Raw genomic sequence first — 12,020 nt, 5'->3', positions numbered from 1 at the left:
TTTGCATAAAGTTTTTATTTATCAAATCTGCAACAAATAAAAATGCTCTGTTCCTCAAAATCCAGAGAATGTGGATAGATTAAAACAGTTATTCCACTCAATCTTGTCATACATGGCTTATAGCCAACTCGGTGCTACGCGCCTCGTTGGCTATCAGCTCATGTACGACTCGATTTTGTGGAATAACTGTTACATAGCTCGCGTCTGTGAAGATTCTCAATCATCCAGGTCATGGTAAACTGTGGGTGGTAGAAATGGCCAACTGGACTTGCTTGAAAATTCTTGAAAACGTTTCACCTCTCGTCCAAAAGGCTTCCTCAGTTCTGTCTGACTAATAGGGAGTATCAGATATTTATCTTCTCCTGGATCAGAATCAGAATTCTGATGACCAGCTCATCTAAGGTGTCATCGAGGCATCATGTTGGTGTGGGTCACTGGAGGCTGGGTGTGAACGGCGAGTCATTAGGGTGATCAAAGGATTGCCCGTTAGGGTGATCAATGGCAATCTGACTCTCTCTGTCCTCCTGTGAGTCACCAAAAACAGCTGGGTCCTGGCGTACACCCAGCCGTCTGGGAAGAGTGTCCAAGACCGCCTTGTAGATGTTTGACAAATGATGTCTTAGACCCCCACCTCTGTTCAGTGATGGCCGTTCCAGGTTGACAAAAATGGCTTCTTTAACTCCTCGCTCATACCAATGATCCTCTCTGGCTAAAATGCGTACGTTACAATCCTGAAATGAGTGTCCTTTGTTGTTAAGATGAATGTAGACAGCCGAGTCCTGGCCTGAGGAGCTGGCTCTCCTGTGTTGGGCCAAGCGCCTGTATGGACCCTTTTCACATGACGTCACGACAAACGCGGCCGCCATTTTGGACGTGTACTACCAGTAGTTTACCACAGCCAGCATTGAGGAACGGCAGCAAAGAAAGTGTTTATTTTCACCAAGACTTCCATCATGCCACTATATTGTTGTGCACCTGGATGTAGTAACCATCAACAAACAAGGCAAGGGTTATCATTTTATCGGATCCCGGTAGATGCTGACCGATGGAGAAGATGGATAGCGGCATACCAACGCTTGTGTAGTGACCACTTTGTTGGAGGTAAGACGAATAAAATTAGCCAGAAAAGGCATTACATTGCTGTTAACATTCCATTCTAGTTTACTGTAATTATGATCTGGCAGCTATTTACACCGGATCCAGTGTAAATAGTTGCCGGAGCCAACGTCCGAGGTTCCGGAGCGCGCTCGCTCTCGCGGCTCCGGCCGGAGCCGGCGCGCGCGCTCCGGAACCTCGGACGTTGGCTCCGGCAGCTATTTACACTGGATCCGGTGTAAATAGCTGCCAGATCATAATTACAGTAAACTAGTAAATACAGTTTTCTGCATCTCGCTCCTTTTTCTTTTATGTTTGTCGCCTTCCTCGCATTCAAACCGATTTGAGCCGAAGTCCACTACATGTCCAAAATGGCGGTCGCGTTTACGAAGGTCACGTGACTGAAAAGGGTCCATAGCGGTTGTTTCGTCTCCTCAATATACGAATCCGTGCAATCATCACTGCACTGAATTGCATACACTACGTTGTCCTGTTTGTGTCTAGGTATTCTGTCCTTAGTGTGGACCAGTTTCTGATTCAGGGTGTTACTGGGTCTGAAATGTACCGGAATGTTGTGTTTGTAGAAGATCCTCCTGAGTTTCTCGGATAGACCAGAAATGTAGGGAATGACAATGTTCTTGTGTTTGTTCCTGTTATCATCCTTGTCAGTTATGTTCCTTGTCGGTTATCTCCCTATTAGTCAGACAGAACAGAGGAAGCCTTTTGGACGAGAGGTGAAACGTTTTCAAGAATTTTCAAGCAAGTCCAGTTGCCCATTTCTACCACCCACTGTTACATAGCTCATTGTAGTGGCACGTGCCAAGGGATGGGATATATTAGGCAGCAAGTGAAGAGTTTGTTCTCGAAGTTAATGTGTTGGAAGCAGGAAAAATGGGCAAGTGTAAGGATCTGAATGACTTTGACAAGGGCCAAATTGTGATGGCTAGAAGACTGGGTCTGAGCCGCAAACCCGCAGACCGGTCAGAGTGCACGCAGCTTCAGTTAAAGTAGGACGTCACATTGAGTAGTGATGTACGAGCCCAAAATTGCAAACTTATTAGCTGGATTGAAATGCGGGAGTGAAACTTGATCCATTCGGTTTATTCCTTATTCAATATTTGCTCACTAAAAAGACTTTCGCATGTCACATGTGCTGCTGTTGCTGCTCCCCCAGCAGCTACAGTATAAGAGGCTCTTTTGAAGCACAAACACACATAAAAAGAAATGACAATCTCAAGCCTGTGTTGGCAGGAACCGGGTGTAAAATGGCACAAAAACAAAGAATGCTAATGCATGTTTGTTTTTCCAGCACACACAGCCTCCACACTCACACACATTCACAGTTGATGCAATAAAGCAGGGAGATATCAATGCTGCATCCAGCTGGATGTGAGGAAACAGTGACGAGCATAAGGCTGTACGTGTGTGTGGTGTGTGAGCATGACGTAAAGATACTTAATGCGACTCCACAAAAAAAAAAGAAAAAAGGAGAAAAGAAACTAGCTCCAATATGACAACATGGGCAAAAAAAAAGGGCTGGAGATGAGGACATAACGACATTTCTTACCAACAAATAAAGATAAATCGCTCCTACAATCAGCAGAATGGAAGAAACCACACATAACAGCCAGTTCATTAAATCATTGCTGGTTCCACAGCATGTGCAGGTCTGTTAATCTTAATCAAAAGTGACGGAGGACCGGCTGGCTGCGTAGGCAGGGAAAAAAAATAAAAATAAAAAAATAAAACACAGCCGGATCTATCTTAAAAAACAGGGGTCTGGAAAGCACACCTGTCATTCGATCCCGCCCTCTTACTGACAGCTCCTGATGGCACTGCTGAACAAATGAAGCTTGGCATGTCACTTCCTGTTAAAATACCGACGCTGCCCACATTTCACCTAACTACCTTTGGGCTTCGGGGGAACTTTGACTGACAGCAGGTTTGTAAGCAGTGTTCTGACTGACAGCTGGAGGAAGACAGAAGAATAGAGAATTGTCGACTGTGATAAAGCAATGCATCTCGAATTAGCAGGAATGAAATGAGGTGAATGGACTCGTGCTCGGTTTTCTTCACGGTAAGATTAAAGCTGCTGTATGTAGAGGTGTGCATCGAGACCGGGATCCAAAAAACCTCACAGGAACGGGCTTTCAGACAGAAAGGCCATGCTGAAAACTTGGGAACGTATAGGAAATGGCCAAGAAAAAAATTCAGGAGAAAATGTGGAAGACTAAAACGGTACTTTTTCTAAAAACGAATGGACGGAGACGTACATGAAGTCTCCTCACATCAAATTCAAAACAAATGTATCTCATCTGTTCAGAGTACATGGCACTAGTCACTAATGGTAACATGAAGCGCCTGTGAGAAACCAAATATAACTACTTCTAATTGCATTTTTATAGCTATAACTTAATCATGGTTAATAATAGTTAAGCATTCAAGGGTAACTCGTTACCACTCCTTCCTCCTCCTAAATCTCATGCCAGTATGCCACTGAGCCCACCAGTGCCACCGAACTCCGCCATCTCTCACGGGCTTGGCTGAGTGCCGGGATGTCCTCCAGCCTCAAACTAATCTGCTGGAGGTCTTGACGAACTACATTGTTCCAATGGGTGCATGGTCGGCCGCAAGGTCGACTGTGAGGGCGTCTCCATCCTACCACTGGAGGCTCAAACTCGTAAAGATCTCTTGTGGGGTGGTCGTCTGTGCAGCGCAGGATGTGTCCGAGCCAACGAGCAGAACACTGTGCGATGGTGTGGAGGATATTTGGTTGGTTAGTCCTCTGGTGGCGCTCCTCAATGGAGACACGGTTGTACCAACGCACCCCCTCAATAGTCCTGAGGGCACTGGTCTTGAAGCCCAGAACACCGGTGGCCAAGGTCTTGCTGAGAAGCCAGGTCTTAGCGCCGTAGAGCAGCACAGACAAAACCACAGCGTTGTAGACCCATAGCTTGGTGCGTCAGGCGAAGTCACGTCGTCTCCAGAGTGGTCTCCAAAGGCTTCTCATGGTGTATGCCGCCAGTCCATGTTGCCTATTGATCTCAATGAGGAAGGTGGTCACTATTGTTGGTGACTTCTAATCCCAGGTCGACAAATGAGGTGACGAACTCGACGTGATCACATCACCACTCGCTTGTGTTAATTTGATATCCAGACCATTGTAAGCATGAAATTTTATGACGTTCACAACTATAAATTTTAGTCCAATACCCTGAGTCTAGAGGGATACTGAAAGGACCTCAATGCTGACTTGTCATCCTGACTTCATCAAGGTGAATTGTTTAGTTTAAATTACTAATTGGTTGATACTTTGGGAAATCAAACCAACAAAATTCATTAGAAAACAATTTTACATAAAATGTATTATTCAAAGAGATATGACTATGGAAGTGGGTGGAAACTTTCAGCGGCAATTACAGAGAACAGAAAATTAAAAACAGATTTTAAGACTGAAATTGTACACGCCAATATACAGACCTCAAATGTATCTACAGACTTGTGCGCTATTCAAAAGCTGTAGCATCCAGACTTCCGCTTTCATATACACGTACTTGCCACTCGTACTCAACCCCCAAAATACTGTAACAGGGTCAGAAAACTGGACTGAAGAAGGAAATAGCTTTTTTTTAGCCAGCAAATGTAATACAATACAACATGAAAAGAAAGACAATTCAAAAATGAAAAAGACTAATAGGATGATACATCAATGAGAAGATGGCAAGCACCGAAATAAATCGAATAAGTCCAGCAAAGTCAGTTCAATTCAACAATATAGCTTCCGCTCTCATTAACTGGCAGCTTATAGAATAGCACTTGATCCAGCACATGCTATTATTTTGCATTTAATTTTTTTTTAAAGCTGCATATCCATTATTCTTCAAAAGTTAATTATGCACACAGTTTAATGAAGCCATGAGATACTAAATCGAGGTCATGAAATCATAACGTGCATGGGATATAACCTAGAACATATTTAATAGTTCTCATCTCATCTCATTATCTCTAGCCGCTTTATCCTTCTACAGGGTCGCAGGCAAGCTGGAGCCTATCCCAGCTGACTACGGGCGAAAGGCGGGGTACACCCTGGACAAGTCGCCAGGTCATCACAGGGCTGACACATAGACACAGACAACCATTCGCACTCACATTCACACCTACGGTCAATTTAGAGTCACCAGTTAACCTAACCTGCATGTCTTTGGACTGGGGGGGAAACCGGAGCACCCGGAGGAAACCCACGCGGACACGGGGAGAACATGCAAACTCCGCACAGAAAGGCCCTCGCCGGCCATGGGGCTCGAACCCAGGACCTTCTTGCTGTGAGGCGACAGCGCTAACCACTACACCACCGTGCCGCCCATATTTAATAGTTATTCCACAAAATCAAGTTGTACATGCGCCAACAGCAGATGAGGCGCGTAGCACCAAGTTGGCTATAAGGCATGTACGACGAGATTGAACGTTTTATTCTATCCACATTCACTGGATTTTGAAAAAAAAAAAAAAAGACCATTTTTATTTTTTGAAAATTTGATAAATACAAACTTTATACAAAACGTCCGACAAAATCATTTCCCCTTAGAATCTAAACAAATTGGCGAAACGACAGTAGCAATTTGTGAAAAATGCTTACCATCAAATACTTTTATTCCATACTTTGTTGCTTTTTTTTTTGTATTTTTTGGGATTTTGTTTTCAAGTAGAGTTTTTATTATGTTCTCGGTTAGCTCAGTAACACGCGCCGCCATTTTCTTCTTCTTTAGGGTTTTTTTTTGGCGGTTGGCAAACCATCTTAAAAGGTGCATTACTGCCACCGACTGGGCTGGAGTGTGGAGTTTTGTTTTTTGTTGTTTTTTTTTTGTTGGGGGGGGGGGGGGGGGGGGAGACACATATTCTTTTAGCCATTTCTGTTTCTTTTAAATACTTGATAAAGTGATAGACCTGACTTAATGTGCTCTGCCATTTTGTTTTTCTCTACTCACAGTATATGAGCTGATAGCCTAGCATTAGAGTAGCCAATCAGAGTGCGCGATTGCTCATATCCAGTGAACGTGGATAGAATAAAATCATACATACCATGTGTTAAGCCTGAATTCCTTATTTTGTCAAATTAATTTAAAAAAATGTGGGGTTTTTTATTCAATACATGCGTCTGTATAGAAAATGCACTGACAGTCTATAGAATAAACTGATAAAGCACTCATCAGCTACACTTACAGCTCACTTTACAATCAGTCCCCGAGATTTAGTGTCACGTTTATGGATTTATTATTGGCCTTGAATGGCTTTCCATAATGACATTCCGTTACTTACATGCTCTAGGTTCAGACCAAAGAGTCTGTTATGTTGAATTACCGCTGCAATCCAACAGTAATAATGACCTTGATGATTTCCTACATCTTTCCATTCATCTGCTTACCTCCTCCAGAGCCCAGAGAGAATCCACTAGAGGTTTGATCTTCTTCTCGTCGTAGAGCGAAAGCAGTTTGTTGACGGCGACCTTCACTCGGCTGCAGCCGCCCTGCTTAAAGAGGAGGCTGAGCAGTGAAAATCCAGCCATGACTTTGTTTTCTTCGTACAGTTTTATGGGGTTAACCTTCTCCACCTGCCACCACTGGAGACCAAGAGACAAATTAGCATTTTACAAGAGGATAAGTTGTACACAAGTCAAGGGGACATGGGTGGTATTTAAAATCAACTGAATGAGGAATAAATGACAAGACGAGTAGCACTTACAGATTTGGCAAAGGTGAAGAAGCTTTTCGTCTCGCCTGTCACCATGTTTGAAGAACCTACAAGCATAGAAGTAAATCATCGACACCCTTTTTCCACCAAGAAGACAGTTCGAGGGCCAGTTCAGAGCCAGTGCCAGTTCTCGAACCAGTTCTTTGCATTTCAACAGCCAAAGAACTGGCTCTGAGCCAGGAAAACAGATTAGAGAGCAGCACCACATCACCACCTTGCTGGTCTGGACCCAAGAACTGCTTATGTCAGTGAATAGAGTTCCCTCTACAATTATTGGCACACCTGTATTTAATACATTGTACAACCTCATTTTGCCAGTAAAACAGCTCCAAGTCTTCTCCTGTAACATTTTATAAGGTTGGAGATACACAGTAGGGCATCTGAGACCGTTCCTCTTTACACAATCTCTCCAGACCATCCAGGGTCCGAGGCCCGCTCTTGTGCTCTCTCCTCTTCAGCTCACCCCACAGGTTTACAATGGGGTTCAGGTCAGGGGACTGAGATGGCCAGGGCAAAAGCTTGATTCTGTGGTCAGATAACCATTTTTGTGTTGATTTGGACATCGGATCATTATCCTGCTGGAAGATCCAATGACGACACAGTTTTAGTTTCCTGGCAGAGGCAGTCATCTCATTCTCATCTCATCATCTCTAGCCGCTTTATCCTGTTCTACAGGGTCGCAGGCAAGCTGGAGCCTATCCCAGCTGACTATGGGCGAAAGGCGGGGTACACCCTGGACAAGTCGCCAGGTCATCACAGGGCTGACACATAGACACAGACAACCATTCACACTCACATTCACACCTACGGTCAATTTAGAGTCACCAGTTAACCTAACCTGCATGTCTTTGGACTGTTGGGGAAACCGGAGCACCCAGAGGAAACCCACGCGGACACGGGGAGAACATGCAAACTCCGCACAGAAAGGCCCTTGCCGGCCACAGGGCTCGAACCCGGACCTTCTTGCTGTGAGACAACAGCGCTAACCACTACACCACCGTGAGAGGCAGTCAGCTTTTGATTTAAAATGTCCTGGTATTCCATGCAGTCCATGATGCCATGTACCCTAACAAGGTTTCCAGGGCCTTTGGAGGAAAAAACAGCCCCAAAACATGACAGAACTTCCACCATATTTTACAGTTAGGATCGGGTTCTTTTCATTATAGCCTTTCTTCTTTTTACACCAAACCCACCTTGAGTGTTTATTGCCAAAAAACTCCATTTTTGTTCCATCAGATCAGAGAACATGGTTCCAGTCAAAGTTGTAGAAGTGTTTTGCAAACTTCAGGTGCTTACATTTGTGGTTAACGGACAGAAAAGGCTTTTTTCTGGCGGACCTTCCAAATAATCTGTTGGCATGGAGGTGGCATCTGATGGTGGTTTTGGAGACTTGGAAACCCCAAGATTTTACTTTTTCTTGTAATTTACCAACAGTGATCCTTTGGGATTTTTTTTGCCTCCCTTACCCTCTTCATCATTGTACATGGAATAAAATAAACTTGGCTCCTCTTCCAGGCAAGTTGGTAACAGTAGAAATTGACATTTTCAGGTGAGTAGCTATTTTTTGTAATCATTCCCTGACTTATGAAGGTCAACAAACTTCTCCCTCATTTGGTTTGTGTGTTCTCTTCTCTTCCCCATGTTGAAGTTGAGGGAATTTGGCCTCTGTGTCACCTCATATTTGTTCCCCAGTTAATCAGAAAGTCATGGATTACAGCTTGAAAGATCCTGCACACCCCAATCAACTCAAAAATGAACAATTTTAATGGGAAACATGCTTCAGTTACATTGTTTTCACTATAATATCCGGGGGTACCAATAATAGTGGCACGTGTTTTTGTTGAAAATATATTTCTTGATGAGGGATTTGTTTTTCTCTGAATATGTTTAATTCAATTAAAGGCTGGATTTTTCTCATTTTTTCAGTGCGAGATGAAGCGACTTCACCAAAAGGTGGATTTTTTTTCCTAACCCTTTTTCTAACCTTTAGAAGGGGGGCAAATAATCGTGGACGGCACTGTCAGAGAGGGATTATCATGACCAACAAGACCAACGAAAACTTTGTGACAGCCATTTTTACAAAACCAGAGCTAGTTTAAAGCGAGACTGCCTTTCGATTTCATAAAATCGGTGAAATTTAGTTCCCTCTGAAATGTGGTCATTCTGACATATATTTCTGTAATATCTCATAAAATATCAGGCCATTCTGTGGCTGGGAAGTTATTTAATTTGAGGGGATTCCCTAGCAAATAATGTGCATGAAATCGCTCACTTTGTGCAGTCAAGCAGACAGAGGAAGTCTGTGTGTGCATGCGCGAGTTTACCTTTGACCGTGCACTGACAGTTCCATCATTCTGTCGCTAAACGAACAGCTGATCACACCGAGGTGCTCGCTGACCGCCGATATTTATTAGTTTGGTCCTGCGTTTCCTTTCCTTCACAACATAACATCTTTTCTTCTCGCTTTCCATGACTGTAGTCGGTCTTTCGTGTTTCATTCGCACACTCACGTCCTCCATTTTTCTCTCCTGTTTCAAATTTGTATCCCACAATGCCTTGCACGAATGGGGAAAGCCCACCACGTGATGCATGACGTAGTATCTTGAATTGGGTCATGGTGAAGCAGGAAAAAACAGTGGAGAATTTAGGGCCATGTGGCCTTAAATTCATTAATTGTTCTATTTTTAAAAAAAAACTAATAAAACAGTCTGTGATTCGAATTCAGTAGCTTTCGGTCCATTTAACAAAACTGAATGTTGGGGAAAATTCTTTTTATGACCTACACTTGTAAAATCTGAAAGGCAGTCTACCTTTAACGTCTAGTCTGCCTAATCTAGTAGTCCACCAGTGGTGTTGGTGGTGGTGTTGTGCTTGGCGCTAGCATGGCTGGAAAAACGGAGCTCGACGTATACAGACGTATACAGTGGCATAGTGATGTCGCTCTATGGTGGCTCTCTAGCCTGTGGAAAAGCAAAGGGGTTCTTAGAAGGTTCACAAATCGAACCAGCTCCAAACCAACACTCGCACCAACCCAGAACTAGCATCTATGGAGTGTGTGTTGGTGGAAAGGGGTAAAAATAATAGTTTTCAATAGAACTTCTGCTTTGAAGAAATAACCTGCATGTGATTTCATACTGTTCTGCATTAATGGACTTGTCTCAGCTGTCACGATGATGAATTCATCTGTAGTGTGTTTGTCAGGCCTGACAGCTTTACAAGTCCATTTTATCATCAGTTATTAGAGAATGTGCAATGTAATTGTAAAATTATTAAACACTTTTTTCTTAAAGGATCTATTTTTGTTAAATGGCAGTTTGTCATTTTTAACATTTTTCCTTTTCCAAGCTATAAATGATGCATTGGTGCACAAAAAAGTGTTCATGCCCGTAGGACAAAAAAAAAAAAAATCCCCACACACAAAATCTTATTTCCAGCAACGACACCTTTAGTGTTTTAGGTTTCAATGTTACAAATAACAAATTCTCCAATGGCATATATTAAGGAACTAATTCGTAAGGGTTTAAAAATGTGCATTTCACATTCTGAACATGAAACACATTCGCCAAACATTTTATTCAACCTCTTTCCAAACAACAGAGCAGATTTTAGATCCCCAGCCAATCCTTGGCAAAAATTTCACCACTCTTTCTGGCATAGCTGTTATAACTCTGCCTTCAAATCACTTCCCGTGAGCCAGAAGCTTACAGTAAATCTAGCTTTTTTGCTTTTGCTTCTTTTCAGACTATAGTTTCAGTGAATTTGCTTTATATTTCTCTTTTTGCAGGCCACACACACATTTTATTTTGTACTTTTCCCCATAATTTTGCCTTTCTTCCATTCAAAAACAATGCAAATTTTTTGCACTCAAATGATTCTATGATTTTTCAAAAATACTAACCGTAAAGGATGTATGTGCCAAGGGGTTTCAGGAGACTCAAACCTTTCCCTGTGTTCTCACCACACAAGCAATCGAGAACAATGTCCACTCCTTCAGGAGAGATCCTGAAAGAGAGAGAGAGAGAGAGAGAGAGAGAGAGAGAGAGAGAGAGATCATCATTACTGTTTAGCCAATCATTTAACTAGAGATGCATCCAGATTAGGCATATAAATGATATATCGTGCGAGGATAAATCGCGATACAAATTTATGACGATTCGAATCAATGAAAAAAATAGAATCGTGATTATCATCAGGCTGTGTAATCTTAGTTTTTTCCTAGCTGTAATGTATTGTTTAGACAGTATAAGGTACAATAGCGTACATGACTTCACTGTAGGCGGAAGTAACACAGCTCTAATGCCACGAAAGCATGCAAAAAACAGATCTAAAATGAAAAAGAGTTGTTGTGTGATTGACTGGACAAATAGATTTAACAAGAAATCAGAGTTCTCTTTTAACAGACTGCTGAAAGAAAGAAAAGAGAAGTAAAGTAAAGTAGTACAAATGTTTATAAATCTTTTCTCCCCCATTCCATTTCTCTATAAATGCACCATTGGGAGCCTGAGGGAAACGGTATTTCAATGCACTGTATACTTGAGTATGGACATACTGACAGTAAAGCTCTCTTGAATCTTCAATCTTGAATGAATATTTAAGTTGATAAAAAAAATAGGAAAGTAGTACAATTTTTTTCTCTTTCTTTTTTTTTAAATATCATAGGAAAATCAAATTATTAACCCGATTTTGTGAATTAGGGTGGCACGGTGGTGTAGTGGTTAGCACTGTCGCTTCACAGCAAGAAGGTCCTGGGTTTGAGCCCAGTGGCTGACGAGGGCCTTTCTGTGTGGAGTTTGCATGTTCTCCCCGTGTCTGCATGGGTTTCCTCCACAGTCCAAAGACATGCAGGTTAGGCTAACTGGTGGCTCTAAATTGCCAATAGGTCTGAATGGTTGTCCCAAGCCCAGAAATGGGAAGGTTGCTGCAGGAAGGGCATCTGGTGTAAAACTATGCTCCAATTAATATGGCATGTGGAACAATAGGGTCCACATGGACCCCGACCTGGCAACAGTACTGGATAAGGAGGAAGAACCACCCAATATTGTGAATTGAATTGGGAGAATGATTACATACCTAATCCAGATCATCACTGACCCGATACCATGCTCATCTGCTGTTTAAAAAAAGTGCTCATACTCGTTAAAAAAAAAAAAAATGCTGTAACACCAACATTCAATACG

At 42.6% G+C, this 12,020-nt stretch overlaps 1 protein-coding gene across 1 annotated transcript in view; it reads right to left on the bottom strand.

The window, feature by feature from the left end:
- vat1l (vesicle amine transport 1-like) overlaps positions 1-12,020 on the bottom strand; it is an 82,135-nt gene that overhangs the window by 58,564 nt on the left and 11,551 nt on the right. The window contains exons 5-7 of the mRNA XM_060940437.1: positions 10,742-10,845; positions 6,835-6,890; positions 6,518-6,712 (exon numbers count right to left, since the gene is read on the bottom strand). Of these exons, the coding sequence (XP_060796420.1) occupies positions 6,518-6,712; positions 6,835-6,890; positions 10,742-10,845 (355 nt within the window). The remainder of the gene's footprint in view (positions 1-6,517; positions 6,713-6,834; positions 6,891-10,741; positions 10,846-12,020) is intronic.

Source organism: Neoarius graeffei, chromosome 15 (assembly GCF_027579695.1).
Source record: "Neoarius graeffei isolate fNeoGra1 chromosome 15, fNeoGra1.pri, whole genome shotgun sequence".
NCBI classification, from domain to species: Eukaryota; Metazoa; Chordata; class Actinopteri; order Siluriformes; family Ariidae; genus Neoarius; species Neoarius graeffei.
Note: the sequence above shows the minus strand (reverse complement) of the source record. Positions and strands in the feature narration are given on the sequence as shown.